Source organism: Sinocyclocheilus grahami, unplaced genomic scaffold (assembly GCF_001515645.1).
Source record: "Sinocyclocheilus grahami isolate Dianchi unplaced genomic scaffold, SAMN03320097.WGS_v1.1 scaffold495.1, whole genome shotgun sequence".
NCBI lineage: Eukaryota > Metazoa > Chordata > Actinopteri > Cypriniformes > Cyprinidae > Sinocyclocheilus > Sinocyclocheilus grahami.
The window spans coordinates 954581-976116 of record NW_015505674.1 but is presented as its reverse complement, the minus strand read 5'-3'; the positions used below and the strand labels follow the sequence as shown (position 1 = coordinate 976116).

Here is a 21536-nt window from a genome sequence, read left to right as displayed (position 1 = left end):
TTTTAATGAATGCCTGACAATACACCGACATCTTCAAGTATATCAAATGGAGCTTCATTGTGGCTTCAAAGTGGAGGGAATCAGAAGCAACAAAAGAAGACAGAAAGCCAGTGGAACAGAAGGATGCATGTGCACCTTTAGTGTGACGGGTGACAGTTTTCAGAAATAAATAATGCTTTTAGTCATTTCTTGACAATGCATCAACACCACACTACTGACAAATCGAAATGATGTGCAAACAAAAGCATATAAATACATATTTAGTTAAATAATTAACAAAAAACAGAAAATGAATAAATAAAGTGGCATTAATAATAATAATAATAATAAAACACATGGCTGGAGTTGGTCTACAGCTCCCTCTGCAGGTTTGAAAAGGCCTCGACAACTGATTTAAGCATTAGGCATCAAACCACAAATATAACTTATTCCCTTATTACCATAACAAATGAATACATGCACAATTCTATCACTATTTCTCAAAATAAGCATATCAGCACACACACGTTTCCACTGTAGTGAAAAAAAGCTGTTTTTGCACCGCCAGTCAAAAGTTTGAAAACAAGACAAGTTATACTCCTCAAAATCTTAAAATATTTTAACCGTTTATAATGGCGGAAATTAGTTTGTGCCCATTTAACAAACATTTCTGAAACAGTGAATCTAGACAAAATGGGGCAACAAAGATAAAAATACAAGATTTGATTGAACATTTTTGGGTATTAAGAGTATTATCCCTGTACGATATTGGAAATATTAACAAAGAACAAGTAGAATAATCCAAAACTTTTGAGTGGTAGCATACAACCACAATGCTAAATCAACCACACATTGTACTGTAAACACTAATATTGAACAATTGAAAGCCAAAGTGAGTATTTAGTCCGAGATCTGTAGTCCAACAGCAGTCTGTAACAACACATTTTGTTTTTGTGTCTGCTTACTTCATATCGATTTAAAGTATTAAAACAACTATGATGGCACACAACTGAATACAATTTTAGAAAAGAAAAAAGGAATAGTTCATAGGAAAATGTACTCATCCTCAGGTCATCCAAGAGATGTAGATGAGTTTGGGAATCAGATTTGGAGAAATGTAGCACTGCATCAGTGTCTCAGCAGTGGGTGCTCTGCAGTGAATGGGTGCCGTCAGAATGAGAGGCCAAACAGCTGATAAAAACATCACAATAATCCACACCACTCCAGTCCATCAGTTAACAGCTTACGAAGTAAAAAACCTGCCTGAAACAAATCCATCATAAAGACATTTTAACATCAAACTGTTGCTTTCAGCTAAAATACAAGTCCATAATCCATAACAATGTTTCCTCCAGTGACGTTGTCGTCTCGTCTAATTCAGAAAAAAAAAAAGCCAAAACAGTCCAAAACAGCTCTAAACAAGTTTGTCAGTGGATTTTGATGTGAGAGACAACAGGAGATTTGTTCACTGGAGGAAGCTTATTATGAAGCAGATTCATATTTTGGCCAGAAATGACATGTCTTGATGGATTTGTTTCTTACAAACATGCAGCTTTTGGCTTCTCAAGTCATTAGCTGATGGACTGGAGTGCTGTGGATTATTGTTTTGATCAGCTGTTTGGACTCTCATTCTGACGGCACCCATTCACTGCTGAGACACTGATGCAATGCTACATTTCTCCAAATCTGATGAAGACACAAACTCATCCTAATCTTGGCTGGCCTGAGGGTGAGCACATTTTCAGGTTGAACTATTCTTAACTAGGGGACCTTGATTAATTGCCAAGAAGTTAAACTGCAGTGTGTATACAAAGAGTTAATAACAGTTCTAATTTAATCATTTAAAAGTTCGGAGTGGTTTGGAAATAAGCACTCCAACAAGTCGGCAAGTCATATTTACAGTTATTCCAAAGCCTGTGGCTTAAAAGGCAGCAATAATCTTTATAACAATAGAAAGCATTTCTGTTTTCCGTACCATTTTAAAAGGCTTATCCATAAAGCCTTTTCCGAGTTAAACTAGGTCCACCAGTGTTTTCTGCTGCTTAAATACACTACAGAAAGAATACTGTCCTTCCAGTATGCCTACAGTGATCCTCAACTGCAAACACAGCTCTCACAAGCACAAAGAGCATCAACACACATCCATTCTCAACGCTCGGCACATCGGACACATCATGAATCAAGCCTAGTGTCTGTGGCTCCAAATAAAAGCAATAAAACAGCATTATTTGAATAGACGAATCTATACCACTAAGCTAAATATGACGCCACAATGCTGAAGCTTTTAAGTAAGGTTCGTAAGAGTGATTCCAGACCATCTAAACTAGGGCTGGGCGATAATAGCCAACATTCACATCCATTTTGCTGGCGATATAAATTCTAGAACTAGATTTAAAAGCACTTTTTATGAAGCTATTAAGTTACTTTAATAGTTTCGCAATGCTTCCTTTTATCGCAAGCATTAAAACAGATACTTTTTTATAAATTGAATTTCAGTAGCAACAACGGCTTTAAGATTTAGGTTCACCGCAGTTGCACTAATTTTCACACAATCAGGAGGGCAAACGATTTCCGCACGCAGGTTTCACAACAGGTTCAAGTTGGTCATGTGACTCTTTCGCGTTAACCGACCAAAAAAAGCTGCATCCCCACACTACTGATAACGGACCTTTTTTGCGGTTTTCGACAAAATTTCGCTAATGTGACGGCACAATCTTAAGCGAGTTAATTCACAACTATAAATTAGCAATTTGTTTGTTTGTTCATCACTCAAATTGCTCATCGACATCTTTGTGTGGTGTTTGAATATAGGCAGGTAATGCTGTTTATTACTTTATACTAGGGATGTAACGATTAACCGCGAGCCGGATGAAAATCGATTCAAATATGTGACGATTCAAATCGGTTGAGATGCTAAACAAATCGCGATTCAGTTAGGTGTAGGAGTTTATATGAATGTATGTCTGAGGGGAACTTACTGTCTTTAGAAAAGTTTAGATGGTATTTTTTCTTTTCATCTTGCCTCTGTATAATGCATATTAAAGTTTATAAGCGCAGCGCTGCTTTGTTTACAGCGGAATCCAATGAAACGTTTTAAGCGTCACCTGCTGGCAGAGAGTGCATCTGCGTCTCGTTCAGCTCGTCTGCCGTTTTGGTTTCATGCAGATATTTTTTTATGTATAGTTTCACAAAACTGAAGTCAAACCATTCTGTTTTTGCTTCAAATTTGGAAATTATACAATCTAATTTAGATTAAAAACTGCTCGTGTTGCATGTATGCAGCATCTTTGTTTGGATCATGATTAAAATGCAGTGGTTGCCTCTAATTTTAAAAGGAAAGAGCACCGACAAAGCTTTATTTTGTTTATATGACGAGATGTCTTTTATTTGTGTTACTTATTTATTTGACTTGGGGCTTGTTTTAAAATGTAAATTTAGTTTTGTTATTTACATTTACATTATATTTACATTTTATCCAACGCGACTAACAAATGAGGAGAATAGAAATATGACGCCACAATGCTGAAGCTTTTAAGTAAGGTTCGTAAGAGTGATTCCAGACCATCTAAACTAGGGCTGGGCGATAATAGCCAACATTCACATCCATTTTGCTGGCGATATAAATTCTAGAACTAGATTTAAAAGCACTTTTTATGAAGCTATTAAGTTACTTTAATAGTTTCGCAATGCTTCCTTTTATCGCAAGCATTAAAACAGATACTTTTTTATAAATTGAATTTCAGTAGCAACAACGGCTTTAAGATTTAGGTTCACCGCAGTTGCACTAATTTTCACACAATCAGGAGGGCAAACGATTTCCGCACGCAGGTTTCACAACAGGTTCAAGTTGGTCATGTGACTCTTTCGCGTTAACCGACCAAAAAAAGCTGCATCCCCACACTACTGATAACGGACCTTTTTTGCGGTTTTCGACAAAATTTCGCTAATGTGACGGCACAATCTTAAGCGAGTTAATTCACAACTATAAATTAGCAATTTGTTTGTTTGTTCATCACTCAAATTGCTCATCGACATCTTTGTGTGGTGTTTGAATATAGGCAGGTAATGCTGTTTATTACTTTATACTAGGGATGTAACGATTAACCGCGAGCCGGATGAAAATCGATTCAAATATGTGACGATTCAAATCGGTTGAGATGCTAAACAAATCGCGATTCAGTTAGGTGTAGGAGTTTATATGAATGTATGTCTGAGGGGAACTTACTGTCTTTAGAAAAGTTTAGATGGTATTTTTTCTTTTCATCTTGCCTCTGTATAATGCATATTAAAGTTTATAAGCGCAGCGCTGCTTTGTTTACAGCGGAATCCAATGAAACGTTTTAAGCGTCACCTGCTGGCAGAGAGTGCATCTGCGTCTCGTTCAGCTCGTCTGCCGTTTTGGTTTCATGCAGATATTTTTTTATGTATAGTTTCACAAAACTGAAGTCAAACCATTCTGTTTTTGCTTCAAATTTGGAAATTATACAATCTAATTTAGATTAAAAACTGCTCGTGTTGCATGTATGCAGCATCTTTGTTTGGATCATGATTAAAATGCAGTGGTTGCCTCTAAATGGAGATGGAAAGAGCACAGACAAAGCCTTCGTTTGTTTATATGAAGAGATTTCTTTTATTTGTGTAACTTATTTGATTTGGGGCTTGTTAAAATGTAAATTTAGTTTTTTTGTTTTGTTATTTACATTTACATTATATTTACATTTTATCCAACGCGACTAACAGAATAGAAGCAATCAAAACTAACAAAAGAGCAATAATATGCCAGTGCTATATTAGTATATTATAGTGTTATATTACAATTTCACAAAGAAACGTGCAGCATTTTGTCCAACAATAATAAAAGGACACATTTAATTTATAATTTGTCTTAAATCTCATTTTGTAAAAAAAAATAAATAAAAAATGGTGACTCGAATCGTGAAATCAAAATCGTGAATCGAATCGTGACTTGAGTGAATCGTTCTGCTCGTGTTGCATGTATGCAGCATCTTTGTTTGGATCATGATTAAAATGCAGTGGTTGCCTCTAATTTTAAAAGGAAAGAGCACCGACAAAGCTTTATTTTGTTTATATGACGAGATGTCTTTTATTTGTGTTACTTATTTATTTGACTTGGGGCTTGTTTTAAAATGTAAATTTAGTTTTGTTATTTACATTTACATTATATTTACATTTTATCCAACGCGACTAACAAATGAGGAGAATAGAAGCAATCAAAACTAACAAAAGAGCAATAATATGCCAGTGCTATATTAGTATATTATAGTGTTATATTACAATTTCACAAAGAAACGTGCAGCATTTTGTCCAAGCAAAAAAAAAAGGGAACATTTAATTTTTAATTTGTCTTAAATCTCATTTTGTAAAAAAAAAAAAAAAAAAAATGGTGACTCGAATCGTGAAATCAAAACCGTGAATCGAATCGTGACTTGAGTGAATCGTTACATCCCTACTTTATACTGTTACATTGATGCATATTAATAAATTATTAGATTTTAAGAATAATTAAATATTATCTACTTGCCAGCAATGAGAATCTAAATCCAAATCAGCAAATATTGAAACTATACTATAATATAATTTCTCTATTTGCTCTCTAATGGATTTTTATATCAAATATATATATATAGCATATTGTACAAAAAGGCTGCAAAATGATCTTTTTTTTTTTTTTTTTAATCGCCCAACCCTAATCTACTTCATACATATTAAAATACTCACAGTCTTCACAGTAAATACAACCTGATTTCACACTGATACCTGAATGACCACAGTAGTTAAAAGTATCAAACATACTGAAAATCTCTCAAGGAAGGAGGACGAATTACATTGGATTGGCGATGAGGCAAAGAGCTAATGGAAATATATCCAGTGCCATGTTTTTGCTGGGAAAAATAAAGAAAGAAAAATAAACGATCAAGCCAGTGTTTCAGACGTCGATGGCGACCCCGTGTTTGGTGGAGATCATGTCTCTGGTGCCGGTCAGATACATGAGCACCGAGCACAGGTGAGGCAGAGTGGCTGTGATGGTGACGTACAGCCAGTAAGAGATGGGCGCCGTGTTTCCAAACGGACACACCCAGAGACCGCGCCGAACGCCGTCGCGGATGTGGTGCGACGCCAGCGAGATGAACAACATCCAGGGCAGGGAGCACCAGGAGTCCTTGAGCCGGCAGGCCCACATGAGGAGGCGCAGAGAGAAGCAGAGCGCTGGGATCAGGGTGGAGCAGTGCAGCGGAGGCCTGTGCGGCAGATTCACAGCAGCCTGCATCAACACAAGCACACAAACTAGGTTAAAGCCGCGTGTTGCACTGATCAATATGACGGTCTCCTTAGAGTGAATGTAGCAAACTTTGAGTTACTAATGCCATTGCATAAAAGCATTATGTGCTGTCAGCCTTGATCATTTTATCTTGTAAGCAAGAGTGTCTAATAACAAAGGGATTACATTGGTCATAGTCATAGAAATACTAAAAATATCTTATATATAGCCTATTGATCATGTCTATATTATATATATATGCTGCAGTCTCATTGGCGCAGTCGTGTTTGCTGGTAAAAAACAAATCTATTCACAAATGCTTCATTCTGAGTCTTTTGAATCGTTCTTGGCATTTTTGCAAGTCAGACTTGGACATGATCTCATCGTGCAGTCATCTTTTTTCAGCAAAATTTTCCAGACAAAAAACGTAAATAGTCATGAATAGTGTAGTGATGTATGAAGCACAGCTCACACAGAAGCCACTTTCAAACAAAACGGCTTTCTGTTGGTCACCACACTGTAAAAAATGACTGTGAATTTAACGGTAAAAGACTGTAAAAATGCTACAGTAAAAGCCTGTTAAATGGTTAATGGTAAATTCCCCTACTATATACGGTGAAAAACTGTAATGGACATTACATGTATTGGACATTAATTTTACGGTAGTATAGCGTTTTTTGAAGTGAAAAAGATCGTATAATTTACAGTGAATAACCGTGAATTGACATTCCCAGAATTCCCTGCGTTACATTTCAAATTTGATGTATTTTTGTTGAAATAACTGTTTCGTCTTAGTTTTTTCTTATCAGTTTTGTATATTAGGGTTGTGTGTTACACCTAATGTTGTTAAATGAATGTTTATTGCATTATTTCAGTTTCATGTGTGTTACCGTGATGGTGTTTAGTGTCTGTGTGAATGACACACTGTGCATCTTCTTTATATGTTTTTATTTAAAAGCTGCTTGTGATGGGCTTTGGTTCATCATGTGACTTTCTCATCACCTCCTGCATTTGGTGGTTATCAGTGTATTACAAAGCTACAAAACAGATTTCAGTACTTCAATAGGTTGGTATATTAACATTATATCAGTTAATGAAAGTACGGTATTTAACTGTACATTTAAGTTAAAACCGTAAAACCTAAAACGTTGCTTCCGAATTTCTTACGGTAAAATTCCGGCAACCACAGCTGCTGGTTTTTTACGGATTTTTTTTTACAGTGAGTGAATTTGCATGACCAGCTTGAACCTGATATGAAATCCTTCGCCCATAAGCAAAATTTCTGATTGCGTGGATTCTTATTGAAATGGATGGATTTCACTCACAAAAAACAATAAATGTGACAGCACTTTAAGTTGTTAAATTGACGCGACAACAGAATCAGAAACTGATTGCTTTCTAGTTGGCTGTAATTTTATAAGGTTTAAATAAAATGATAAAATATTAAATATTATCATTAATAAGTAAAAACATAATATTTTTTATGTATATTTTATATGAATATAAAATATACATTTAAATGCAAGTAAATATATTATGTAAACAAAAACTTTTATTTTGGATGCGATTAATCACGATTAATCATTGCCCAGCACTAAATAATAATAATAATAATAATGCAGTATTTTCAGAACAATTAAGCATTTAATTAAGATTCAAATAAATAATTCTAGAATTATAAATATATTTATTAATTTAGAATTACCCAATTCTCATTACTGTAATGGGGGCAAAAAATGGAATTCAATGCAAAAAAAAAAAAAAAGGTTTTCAAATGCTAATAAAAGAAACAAAAAGGCCTCACTTTGAGCGACAATGATCCAGCCACGTAGAAGTGGTCCAGGTCGATGACAGAAGCCAGAAACCCGGCCAAGACGACTTCATAGAAGTTACTTTTCTTCCTCAACCCGATGACGATGGCCCATGACCAGAGCCCGATGATGCCGTGGACGGCGTTATCGAGCACAGCCCTGAGCCACAGATGCTGCTGGATGAGGGGGAGCGTCAGGAAGTGGTCGGCGAGGAAGCAGAAAGCGCCCAGGCCCGCGCTGGCTAACAGAGAGGCAGTGCTGAAGGTCTGGAGCAGGGCCTGAGCTTTCTCAGTCTCCACGGCCAGGTTCAGGGGCATCGCCATGCCCAGAGACGAGGAGTCCAGCTTGGAGTAAAAGCCCCTCATCGCTGGCCTCTTCCATGGAGGGGTCCGCAGCCTGATCTGCTGGAAGACACAAGCACACTCAGATTACAGCGCGCTGATGTGAGACTGTTTCATGTGGTTATGATAGCAGACAGTGCTCTCAAAATAACAGCTTAAACCTGTGAATTAACGCATAATGGTTGCACATCTTCAATAAAGGCATGAACAGATCAAACATTCATAATAATGTTATCAACAGAGTTATATATAAACACATACTGACATATACGACCTGAAAACAAACGGGCAATATGTATTTATATAACGGCAAGAATCAAAAAGAAAGACAATATAAAATCATTGCATTAAAGTATAATGAGATGCAGGCTGTCGGGATATTCCGCATGTAATGTTTTAAGTCTTGCAAAACTGCAGTGCAATTGTGATTTTACATTGAAATGAATACATAAATCAGTATTATAACTGGACATCTTTGTCTAGCGAGGGTTATTCTTACAAAATTAGCATTAGCTTTGCTGCTAACTAACGTTAGCTCATCAGCTAACTCACTGCTCAAGGCAAAAGACTGCATTTATTAGCGAAGATAACAACATTCACATAAAACCCCTAACCCGGTACTGTACTCACACAGCCGCTGATAACACTAAATGAGAAGACTGCTGTATTCACACACACAGTCTTCTCTCCTCACCGGCGGTCTGACAACGGACTGTTTGTTCCTAGTGAGGCTTGATTCACGAGTCACTGAATCGGTTCCATTGAATGAATCGCGAGTCGAAATGAAATGATCCCAACACGAGTCAGGAGGTAACCATAGATTTTAAAACTTGTGAATAAATGTATATGTACAGCAAATGCCGTTGTTTCTTCAGACAGTTGTTTTGGTAAACATTTCATTTAAAGAGAATAGGATATTCTGGGAAAACTCTGGGCTTTAATGTTCTAAAACAACGACCTTTTCTCTCTCTCAAATTAACACTGACTACTGACGGCCTTCAGGTTATTATTTTATTTTTTTTGTATTTACAACATCTACAGCCTTGTTTGCCCTTTTTCAATATGGAAGTAAGCTGTTTTCTGAATAATAATAAATAATAATAATAATAATAAAGTGTAATAAACGGTAAAGTTCTATAACCCAGTGTGTTCATAATTAAGACAATACATTAAAATAATATGCTAAGAAACACCAGTTTGCAATATCAAGCAGAAAAACGAGCTGTTTTGTACAGCTAAAAATAGCTGGAAGTGGATGAGACCGGAAGCCAAACACCGCTCTTATGGGGAAAATAAGGTGGACAGAACCAAAGACTATAGAGCCTCTCACTCTGTCCTTTATAAGCACTCTTTTAGTATGTCCATGTTCACTATTTATAGCACTTGACCTGTCAGGCCTGACCGACCTGTCAAACATGCTCTATGTGCTTAGAATTTAAATTAAATGAAACTTTAAATGTCTGTTCAGGGTTAACTGAATTGAAATAATGTGGACTTTCCATGCATAGTAATTGCAAAGAATTATTTTACAAATATTTTGTATTTATTTATGTTGTTGTTGTTGATCAGGTGGTGGTTTAATCTCCAATAAGGGCGTAGAATATATCAGTTTTGAAGGTAGGCCGTGCTCTCTCCGTTTCTCTTCTCAGTCACTGTTTTCAATTTAAACATCTCATATTAACATTAATCACAGATCACAAATGTGTGTTGTTGTTTTTTTTAGATAAAGATAGTTATCGATAAACTACCATTTGTCAACAGTTCTGCTGCGTCTCAATTTGCGTACACTGTAAAAAAAATTCCGTAAAATTTACGGTAAAAAAACGGCAGCTGTGGTTGCCGGAATTTTACCGTAAAAAATACTGTAGAAACGTTTTAGGTTTTACAGTTTTAACTTAAATTTACACTTAAATACCGTAATTTCATTAACTGATATAATGTTAATATACCAACCTATTGAAGTACTGAAATCTGTTTTGTAGCTTTGTAATACACTGATAACCACCAAATGCAGGAGGTGATGAGAAAGTCACATGATGAAGCAAAGCCCATCACAAGCAGCTTTTAAATACTAACATATATAGAAGGTGCACATGTCATTCATACAAACGCTAAACACCATCACGCTAACACACGTGAAACTGAAATAATGCAATAAACATTCATTTAACAACATTAGGTGTAACACACAAGCCTAATATACAAAATTGATAGGAAAAAACTAAGACGAAACAGTTATTTCAACAAAAAAAACATCAAATTTGAAATGTAACGCAGGGAATTCTGGGAATGTTATTCACTGTAAATTATACATTCTTTTTCACTTCCAAAAACAGTATACTACCGTAAAATTAATGTCCAATACATGTAATGTCCAATACAGTTTTTCACTGTATATAGTAGAGGAATTTACCATTAACCATTTAACAGGCTTTTACTGTAGCATTTTTACAGTCTTTTACCATTAAATTCATGGTAATTTTTTACAGTGTACTTATACTATGCCTTAAAAGTATGTACTATTTTTGTGAAAAAAAGTACATACGTTTGAGTATGTAGAAGAATTATAGTAGGCAAGCTTTGGGACATACTACTTCGTCATAGTTGTTTCTTTAACGGACGCTCTGTTGCTTAGTTACGTGCTTTCTGTCACTGTTTAAACTGCCCTGTCAATCATCTTGTCACAGTTAACATCATCCACATTTCGTTTAATTTGATTCCCTACCGTACTGGAGAGAAATGAAGAGGCACGTTGATCTGCTAGTCGCGGGTCTATCATGCCAAGAACTCTGCTCATGTGTTTGCATAATGATGCATTTAAGAGTTAATGACCAAACGTATCATTATAAAAGTTCACAGTGTTGCTGCAGATGAACTATAACGTGGATAACATTAAATTCATATTTTTCATCAGGTTAGACATTGCTTATTTATCACTCAAATCCTTTAATTTCTCTACTTGTCCGTCGGTCGCGTATATCTGCCATGTTTGCAGTTTTTTAACACTTGTTATGCATGTTTGTAGTTCTAAACGAATCCTCGTCCACAGCTGTGAGCAATATTAGCCGTTAGACCCTGTGTTCCATCCTTCAAAGGGTTTACCCTCCGGAGTGAGAGCTTCGAAGGGTTGAAGGGTGTAGGGGACCAAACAACTGTTTCTTGAAGTGCCCATGAAGTGCCCATCATTACGTGCCCACACGGAGGCGCCGTCATCATGCAAAGAATCTGCGCAAAGGATCATGGGAGCCCGAAGTGTCCATCAGTTGTACCCTTCGAAATCCTTCATTCCGAAGGGCCCTTTGAAGTGGCCAGTTTTGAGCACTTCGGTTTGGAACGACACCTTCAATATGGCGGCCATGATCGTTTTCACTCCGAAGTGCCATTCGGAGGGCGATATATCCCATTTGGAACGCACTGAGAGTGTGCATCGATCTGCACTTCGAATTCTAACCGGCAGTAGTAGACCATCCGGGAATCTTTGGCATACTTTTTTAAACATACTATGATTTGGGACATACTAATTCTATTTTCGAATACTATTTAGGACGGATAGTATGCAAATTGGGACGCAGCATTTGTCCAGGACTAGTCTAATTTTGTCTCCATTTGAGCCGGTGTGTTTTATGTCTTTTATATGTGTCTGTGTTTGTGCCTACTTAACCATATTTTGTGGACAAATTTGTACCCAGAAATGAGCTAAACCTGATAAAATTCTAGCCAGTAAAGCCCCAGGTTTCCTGAGATTATCGAGTTTCAGACAGTACATTCTGGTCCTAGAGCATCGTATGCCCCCGTGTGTACTTGTTTGAATTTGTTCAATATCTTGTTTGTAACGCTGTTTGGGGAGTTTCCAGAAGAACATGAACTGGAAAACATGCATGATAACATCTGGACCAAAGACCAGCAATGGTCAGTTGTAAATCTGAATCACACAAAATAGAACCAATGCAGGAAAAGGAACATCTAATCCGAGTGGCTTTATAGAAGTCAGTCTTGTGGATAAATGTGAAGTTTAAGGTAATAACAAGACATCTCTCCCATCTCTCAGCACAGAACGTTGTCTGCAGAGAAACCCAAAGCAGCAGATTGAATTGGAGAAATTCGGTCTGTACAAATGATTTGAGGTATTATATTTAAATTATTCTAAAATATACCCTGTGTCTGAAATTGTCTTCTAAATAGGGCACTATTTGAGGGGACAGGCATTTTTATTGGTGTCCGAAACCTTCAATCCCACAATGCACTGCAATAACGAGTGTACAACTGGGGCAAGTTCAAGCTCAAACCGGTGTGCAACGTTTTGCTACGGTTTCCGGTTTGAACGACATGTTTTCCGGAAACGGTGTGCAACGGGGTTTGAGATGCGTTTTCTCTTGTTTGGTGGGTGTGTCAAACATGTCAGCCCAATCAGCAGCAACATGTATATAAACCACGCGGTATTAAAGAGACAGCTCACACAATGTAATTAACATCAAAATAAATTCACAAGAGCAAGTATATTGTTTACACATGTTTATTTACATTAAAGGCAAAATAACTTAAATAATAAGAGCACAAGTATAGATCTGGAACTTCTTTAAGTCTGTCTAAATATCATTTAGTAATTGCAATGTCTTCTGGTCCATATCCTTTCCTTCGGAAGGTGTGCTAGACACTGATTAATGTAACATAAAAATACTATACATACAGTATTTATATATTTTGCTATTGTATTATGGAGTGACACTTTCATAAACTTTTCTATACCCCTCTGATTATATAATGGTAAATATTACAATATCATAGCACAACAACAGCGATCAGCAATTATGATGAGCTGAATACTCACAATAAAAATAATAAGGTCATATAGATCATAACACAGTCTCGGAGGTAAGAAGGGGATTATCCTTCACCTGAAATGCGAGGCAGATGTTGGATCACAATAATTAGGAACCACAGTTTGCACAAACCCCTTCACTGGATTGGGATGTTCTCTTTTATTCTGGAGGGCAAGGGCGGTGACTATACCATCGAGCGTGTTTGGCAGTATTAAACACGTATTTATACCGATTTCATCAGGCTCCGAAAATTCTTCAGAAAGAACACAAAGAATGTCCTTCTCAGCCGCCATAGCTGCAACTCTTGCTTCATCAGAACAGAGCTCAGCGCGCACCGTTTCCGTTTAAAAAACGTTTTGCACCGTTTTTGTCGGAGCTGAACGCAGCCCTGATGTGCACTCGACAGCTATAGAATACCCATAATGCACTGTGAGAGTCGCGTGCCGAATGTCTTGCCAGAATGGCGCCGGCAGCTGAATCACCCATTTATCATTCATCCATCCATTTTACAAAGTGGATAGCCCCACCGTGTTTCGTGGGGCCAAAAAAAAGAAGAAGATATTAGTGGAAAACAAATCGGTCCTTCAAATTGTTGATTTGATGATAATTTGATTTATTTCCCTGATCTACGTATATTGAGTATTTTTGGTGCCCATATACATGTGTACATTATTTCCTTATTAACACACAAGAAATGGAATCAAAGATGCTGCTATCTGCTGGGGAAATATTTGTTATATAAATAGAATAAATAAAGCTTTCAGCATTCCATACATAATTTAAAATTATACAAATTAGGGCTTTCTGTTTCAGTCATGATTAATGCAACAAATAATCTGTAAAATGTATTGAGTTGTCTAAAACAATAAATACACACACGTTGTTCGTTACTTATGACTAGAATCATTACCTGTTCTAAACACAAGATATGCAACATTATAAAGATATTTAGCTATTGTACATGCACATTCATAAATACAGCACTTGATTGTCACTCTTTAAAACTTTTCGTTTATCACTAACCTAAATACACATGCGGTCTGCGTATGTCAGATGGGTTTTAAGAGTTCATCATTGGTTCAAGTCCTTAAAGGTTCCATGGCATGAAAATTTCACTTTATGAGGTTTTTTTAACATTAATATGAGTTCCCCTAGCCTGCCTATGGTGCCCCAGTGACTAGAAATGGCGATAGGTGTAAACCGAGCCCTGGGTATCCTGCTTCGCCTTTGAGAAAATGAAAGCACAGATGGCCCAATCTGGAAGCTTCCCTTTATGTCGTCATACGGGGAAAGGTTACCTCCCCTTTCTCTGCTTTGCCCGCCCAGAGAATTTGGCCCACCCATGAGAAAATGAGCTACCACCGTGCGAGGTGAGCGCAATATTTATTTTTCCTCGAGAGACATCATGGCTTGCAAACGAGCGAAGCATGGCAGTTGCCCCGCCTCTCTCCTCCTCATTAGCATTTAAAGCTACAGACAAAGAAATGGCACATCCTAAGGAAAGCTCATTGTGGGACTGGCTCGTAGTGGCTGAAATTCTGCACCAAGGCTGAATTTCGGGAAAGAGACTTCAGATACAGTACTAGGGACCACTTAGGCCTATATAAAAGCATCCAAAAAGCAGCATGTCATGGGACCTTTAAGGAATCTCATAGAAGAGAACAGCTTTTTAACAGTATTGGGCCCTGTTGGGCTTAGCTTAGCACTGTGACTGTGTAGACCAGTATGACAGCGTGAACTGAGGTTATCATAGTCCTTAAAAGAGACTGTAATCATCTCATACTTGATGACGTGAGTGATCTTAGAGGATGTTTCTCATCTACACCCTGATATTTCCATGACAAAGTAAAATCCTTGGGCCTGATGAGTACCAATTTGAAACCATTGTTGTTTTTGTAACCATTTGTTTTTTTTAATGAGTGTAAATCATTCTATCATCAAATCAAGTGATCCAAACAGTTACGCAATGAATATAATACCATAGTACATCACACGATATAATTACAAAGGCTAGGATGTCAACACTGGTCCGAAATGTAATCATATACAGACATGACCTAAGGCTAGATGAGATGAATGAACTGTCACACTGCCACAAGAAAAGTGCAATATAGTTGATTGCAAACAAGGCAAAAAATTATGAACAGCCTAGTATTTTATAGAGCACTGGTGATATTTAGTTTAAAAATCTCATCTGTCAGCATGTGACAATGGGCTGGTTGTTTTGTCTGGACTTTTGTTATGCAGGAAGGGTGTGATTTTTGTAGTACTTGTTATAGATTTTTTTTTAAATGTGGCCTTGGTGAGAGGTATTTGGACACTATCACCGTTCAGGACAAATGACTGATTATGCTCCTGGGACCAGCAAAACATGTTTTTTGGGGTTTAGAGTTTGTACAGTGTTTAAAGAATCATTATAGTGTTTAGAGTATAAGCAACTTATGACAATTTTTTTTAAAGAAAACAGAGGACATATACTTGACACTATATATGCAAATATATCTCATTCAGAAATCAATTTTAAAGTTTTAGTTTAGATTAAATTTACAATAATAACCTTATAAATAACCTACATATGTAAGACGGATTTTTTAAAAAATGTCTGTGTGATATTAATTTGTTGTATTTTTGTATGCAATATGCTTTGGATTTTATTGTTTACACTTTGGCACAGAAATCCCAACTTCTTAACATCAACAGAACTTCGCAAAAAAAAAAAAAATTACATAAAAAAGAGTGTTTGCACCTATAATGTCTAACATTATAAATACATGCAAATAAATATCAATAAATTAATGTAAATATTTTAAATAGTATCACCCATAATGACCAACTATTATTTTTGTATATTGAAATGTGTAATAAAAAAGAAAATATAATAAAGGGAGTATTTAATTGTCAAAATTAGGAATAGCCTATGCCATTTTTGAAAGGAATATTGACATTTGCTGTAATGTTTTACATTATTCACCAATTAATTCACCCAACATCACGAATTGAATAATTGTTTTTGTTACATTTAAAATAAACAATTGAAAATCAATCACATAAAATTGATAGGACCAATGCAAAATAACTGTTTCTCTTTTATAGTATCTGTAAAATAAGTAAATATATAATACAATAAATAAATAATAATAATAATAATAATAATACAACTATGGAATCTCAGAGAATTTTGTCCATTCACCCAACAGAACAGAGGACATGATACAGACTGGATCTGGTGGCTACGGTGACCTCGGAATAAGAGAGAAACAGACTAATATTAGCGTAGATGCCATTCTTCTAGCGATGTTGCGAGTTCATCGGGTGTTATGAGAAGTGTTCCCGGTTCCGGTTGACCTAATTAATGCAGCCTAAAAATCCTTTAACGGATTTGAATATTAGAAATGTGTTATGTGTAAGCCAGGTTAAAGAGATGGGTCTTTAATCTAGATTTAAACTGACAGAGTGTGTCTGCCTCCCAAACAATGTTAGGTAGGTTATTCCAGAGTTTGGGCGCTAAATAGGAAAAGGATCTTCCGCCCGCAGTTGATTTTGATATTCTAGGTTTTATCAAATTGCTAGAGTTTTAAGAACGCAGCAGATGTGAAGGACTATAATGTAACAAGAGCTGGTTCAAATACTGAGGTGCTAAACCATTCAGGGCTTTATAAGTAGTAAGCAAGATTTTAAAATCAATACGATGTTTAATAGGTAGCCAGTGCAGTGTTGACAGAACCGGGCTAATGTGGAATCTCAGAGAATTTTGTCCAACAAAGAAGTGAAACATTTATCAAGCAGTGACGTTTGTTCTCAAGTGTAGTTAAACTCATTGTAATCTTCACCTGTAAGTGACAGGAAGTTAAATTACACTGAAAGCTGCCTATATGCACTGACAGCCGGCCGGCTGGCAGATTACGGCATAAACAGATTAGGCCTACCCTTTATTTCCTCGTTGTCTGTCCTAGGTCACACACACACACACACACTTAAATCATGTTTTGCCTTGACTCACCGTCTGAGTGGATTCACCCTCACAGGCATCATTAAGTGCGTGGGCGTCACACTCACTCCACCCTCACTGGCGGGAAGGGCGTTGGGCATTCCGTGACTACACTGCAGATTCCTAAAGCTGTCTCCACATTCACTCAGAGATCACACAGCCGAGAGTCATGGATATCTGCTTTCTGCTCCTCGTGTCCTTTCTCTCCGTGTTTCACTTCAGCAGTGCTGACCAGCCTTTGGAGGAAGAAGTAATTGTGGCAAGTAAGCTCTCGTTCTGATTATATTGTGTTGTTGACAAAATGTCTTTTTGTTTGTTTTCTTTGTTTGTGTGTGTGTGTGCATTGTAATATTTTAAAGAGACTCTTGAACTGTTATAACAAACATAATATAGCTACTTCTTTACTTAATTACTATTAATTATCTTTGTGTTTTGCACCAACTACTAATTGAAGTGCATGCTGCTTCACAGAATACTGTAGTTTAACATGGTAAAATGTAAATAAATAAGAAATAAATAAATACAAGTATTAGTATTATCATGGCAGCATGTATTTGTTGGGGAGATGTATAGCATTTACAGTGCAGTCCATGTCTCTCATGAGCTCAAACACTGCAGATACGTGTCTTGGAGATATTCTCAGTCCATGTCTCTCAGGGAATGTGGAGCTGCTCGGTGGCTGGACTCTTGCCAGTCCCGAGAGGGAAGATGTTCAGGAGGCTGCGAAAGAAGCTGTCGAGCTCTTCAACTCGAAGTCCAAAGCAAAGAAATACTTCAAACTCGTCAATGTCACATCGGCCAGCACTCAGGTACAGCTTTCATGCTTTCATAAAGATTTTCTGATTGTTCATGTATACATGTGTATGGCAACACTTTAGTTACAACTAGTTTTCCCTCAATAAACTCCTAGTTTGCTGCTGGTAGCCGTTAAGTTTAGGTGTAGGGTTAAAGGATCTAGAACACGGTCATGCAGAATAAGGCATTGATATGTGCCTTTTAAGAACTAATAAACAGCCAATATGCTAGTAATATGCATGCTAATAAGCAAATAGTTAATAGTGAGAATTGGTGCTTAAAATAAAGTGTTACCATGTATATTAATCCACATTAAATGACAAGGAACCTTTGTGTCCAGGTGACAAATAAGATAAACTACAAAATCGAGGCCACTCTTGGAAAGACAAAATGCCGCAAATCAGAAGATACAGATATTGAGGCTTGTGGCATGGCAAAAAAGGTAGATTCTTTTCTTTTACGAAGCGTTTGAGAGAGGCGGGGCATAGAGGACCTACAATAATGTACAGTATTTGAAAAATAATGTGTTTTTTGAACATTAAAGCATGGCAACATATTCTGTTACACCAAATACACAAAATAATGATCTTTAAAAAAGCATCATATGACCCCTTTAATACTTGATTTCTAATTGATTGTAGCCAATGTGGAAAAAAAAAAACTACACATGCATACTACAATTACTGTACTTTTTATATCTTTGACTTTGTTTTTTTGTTTTTTGTTTAGCAACTGGCATGTAAGATTGAGGTGACCCTCGACGTAATGACTGATGAGCATGAGGTGCAGAAGATGTCCTGCAGAAGATCTGCTTGAATTCCACATGGACTCCAAGTTGCTACAGTTTTGTACTTTTGGATATATAGCGGACCACATATGCTTTATCTTGACATTTTATTTTATTTTTGCCTAATATAGAGTTTATCCAAAATGGAAATCTTTTTTTTTTTTTTTTTTTTAAACGTTTATAAAAAAAAACAACTCTCTGTTAAATACCCAGAATTATTATTATTATTATTATTATTTTTATTTTTTTTAAAGATAAGAATGTTATAGTAAAGTGAGATTATTAATTATTCATAAGACTTTTCAAAAGCAAATTATGTAATGATAATTATAAATAATTATGTAATGAAATTGTGGTTTTAAATGACTGAAATGTTTTTGAGTTTAGTATCTCCTGTTGACAGACGCTTTCCACAATGCTACAGTAACCCAGTTGGAACTTATTTAAACAGAAACCACAGTATATACAGTATGTATAGCCATAGAGCAACAGTTAATCCACAAATAAACTGCCAATCAAATATCAGTATTTTATTTAATTTCCTCACATGATAAATATTGTAATTACATTTATGTGAAAAGTATTTTACATTATATACAGCATCACCACAAACTTAACAGTAAAGCTTAAAAGTTATATATATAAAATACAAATTTTAATCCTGTATGAACATCTCACAATCCTGATTCCTGGCTTCTAGTCCTGAAAGCTCAATTTCCATTTTATTTTCCATTTCTCTTTTGACTCTGTGGTTGTCGTCACAACAGTTGGAAACAGTTTCCCGTTGCCAAGTCTTCATTTATACAGTTGTCTCAGTTTTAACCGGCATCTTTTTTTTCAAGCACTGCAACAAGAGACTCCGTTCCTTTTGATATCTATATATGATAAACATACATTAAAGCCTTTCATATAACACAATTGTCCATAAGTATAAAACGTATCTAAGTTAATATGATAAAACAAATGCAGCGATTGCCAAAAAATGTATTGTTTTTCATAAAGTACTCTAGACTTACTTTGCGATTATTCTTTGTACTTCTTGATTCTCTTGCTCTTCCAGCTTCTGCAGGATTACCTTCAAAATGGGCATCTCTAAATTGAGGTACTGAGCTACCTATTAAAATCAGTGGAAGTGGGACATTAGTTTTATTTGTGTAGGAAACACATTTCTGTAATGTCTGAAGAGCTAGACTTACATCAAGGCTAATTTCCTGTTCGTCTGCATCCATGAGGAACATTTTCATGATGCTGTTTGATGGTCCCTGTAGAACACGCTCCAGTAATGGCAGATCTGAACTGCTCAACCTCCGCTTCTCTACGAACAACGGATAGAATGGTCAGAAATGTGACTCTGTAAACTTAAGCAAAGTCTAGACTCTTGGATCTTGGAACAACGATGGAATCATGGCATAATGCATGCAAAACAAAAAAGGGGTCTTGTGTTTGGAAATGAAACTACTTCTAAAATCAGAACTGAATTAAGCTTTGAGCTATAGGTTAAAATACATAAATCTGAATCGATAATTCTACATACCTCCAATTTGATGAATGCAGTAGAGGGCAAATTCATGTGGACTGTTTTCTATCTGCATAAAAAAAAAAAAAAGAAAGGGAAAAAAATTAATTTGTCTATCAAAACTGAGTGTGGAAATAATCAGTGAAGAAAACATAATTAACCCTCTGGTATTGTTCGGTCATTTTAGAATTTCTTTTAAAAAATGGTACGAAACTTGCTGACTTTTATGGCAGTCACTAGTGACCACAAAAAAATTGTTTTCTATCTGCATAAAAAAAAAAAAAAGAAAGGGAAAAAAATTAATTTGTCTATCAAAACTGAGTGTGGAAATAATCAGTGAAGAAAACATAATTAACCCTCTGGTATTGTTCGGTCATTTTAGAATAAAAAAAAAAAATGGTACGAAACTTGCTGACTTTTATGGCAGTCACTAGTGACCACAAAAAAATAAAAAAATAAATTACACCTGTGTTGTTCATGGTCAAATATGACCACTATTGGAAATTAATGGGAAATACACAAAAATACGAACATACAGAGACTTTCTTGTGTATAATCTACAAATCATTCATGACGCAGAAAAAAGTGAACAGCAATGAAGGAGTGACACTCTAAAATATCAAGAGTGCAAAACAGACACCGAAATTTTTCTATTATTTTCAATGAAAAAAAAAATCATAATTATTGCATAACTATTAAATAGTACCATGAAATTCTCTCAAAATACAAAATAAAAAAGGAAAAATATTATTGAAAAAAATATATATTACATTGATTTCACTTTTGACCATGAACAACACAAGTGTGACTCCCAAATGAACAATACCAGAGGGTTAAATAATCCTTAAAGGACTTATGCACTGAATTGAAAGTAATAATACCTACTTTAAATTTCTGAAGCAGCTGTGTAATGACCTCTTGTGTTGTCATCTCGCTGTTAATGTGCACATTTGTGGTTGCGCCAAATGATGGTGTGAAAATAGATGTCTGCAAAAACAAAATGACTTTAAAACTAACTATTAAAAAGACTCATACAACTTATATAATAACTTGAGTCCCCATCCATTGTAGCTGTATTTGTTGTATGGAAAAAATGACCAGAAAAGTGTTCAGAATTTCCCCTTTCAACCCTCTACACACACCTTGGCAATATAATCGCCATTGACTAGTACATTTTTTTGTTTACTCGCCAGACTGATATACTATTTTACACACACAC

The 21536-nt window shown here is 36.0% G+C and overlaps 3 protein-coding genes across 5 annotated transcripts in view; 1 reads left to right on the top strand and 2 right to left on the bottom strand.

Moving 5' to 3' along the window:
- Positions 1–5650: 5650 nt before the first annotated feature.
- Positions 5651–9140, bottom strand: LOC107554236 (transmembrane protein C5orf28 homolog). 3 transcript variants are annotated; one of them, XM_016236689.1, is made up of 3 exons: positions 9042–9140; positions 8064–8474; positions 5651–6262 (listed from the first exon to the last, which is right to left on the bottom strand). In XM_016236689.1, the coding sequence occupies exons 2-3, from the start codon at positions 8433–8435 to the stop codon at positions 5927–5929; spliced, it is 708 nt and encodes a 235-aa protein (XP_016092175.1). In that variant the 5' UTR covers positions 8436–8474; positions 9042–9140; the 3' UTR covers positions 5651–5926. The 3 variants fall into 3 exon arrangements, with proteins under 3 accessions (XP_016092175.1, XP_016092177.1, XP_016092178.1); XM_016236691.1 differs by having other exon boundaries at positions 8064–8471; XM_016236692.1 differs by having other exon boundaries at positions 9090–9135.
- Positions 9141–17321: 8181 nt separating this feature from the next.
- LOC107554235 (L-cystatin-like) lies at positions 17322–18941 on the top strand. Its single transcript, XM_016236688.1, has 4 exons — positions 17322–17482; positions 17877–18028; positions 18355–18456; positions 18744–18941. Exons 1-4 carry the CDS (start codon positions 17389–17391, stop codon positions 18828–18830), a joined length of 435 nt encoding a protein of 144 aa, XP_016092174.1. The 5' UTR covers positions 17322–17388; the 3' UTR covers positions 18831–18941.
- A 127-nt stretch (positions 18942–19068) lies between these two features.
- Positions 19069–21536, bottom strand: part of LOC107554244 (ras association domain-containing protein 6-like) — an 8242-nt gene continuing 5774 nt past the window's right edge. The window contains exons 6-10 of the mRNA XM_016236701.1: positions 21203–21304; positions 20336–20387; positions 19998–20116; positions 19818–19915; positions 19069–19676 (exon numbers count right to left, since the gene is read on the bottom strand). Of these exons, the coding sequence (XP_016092187.1) occupies positions 19601–19676; positions 19818–19915; positions 19998–20116; positions 20336–20387; positions 21203–21304 (447 nt within the window). The 3' untranslated portion in view covers positions 19069–19600. The remainder of the gene's footprint in view (positions 19677–19817; positions 19916–19997; positions 20117–20335; positions 20388–21202; positions 21305–21536) is intronic.

Excerpts from the sequence above, each read along its gene's own strand:
- LOC107554236 (XM_016236689.1), bottom strand. The coding sequence starts at position 8,435 with ATGAGGGGCTTTTACTCCAAGCTGGACTCCTCGTCTCTGGGCATGGCG. Across the intron at positions 6,263-8,063 it reads CTGGATCATTGTCGCTCAAA|GCTGCTGTGAATCTGCCGCA; the intron begins GTGAGGCCTTTT and ends GTGTTGATGCAG.
- LOC107554235 (XM_016236688.1), top strand. The coding sequence starts at position 17,389 with ATGGATATCTGCTTTCTGCTCCTCGTGTCCTTTCTCTCCGTGTTTCAC. Across the intron at positions 17,483-17,876 it reads GGAAGAAGTAATTGTGGCAA|GGAATGTGGAGCTGCTCGGT; the intron begins GTAAGCTCTCGT and ends CATGTCTCTCAG. Across the intron at positions 18,457-18,743 it reads CTTGTGGCATGGCAAAAAAG|CAACTGGCATGTAAGATTGA; the intron begins GTAGATTCTTTT and ends TTTTTTGTTTAG.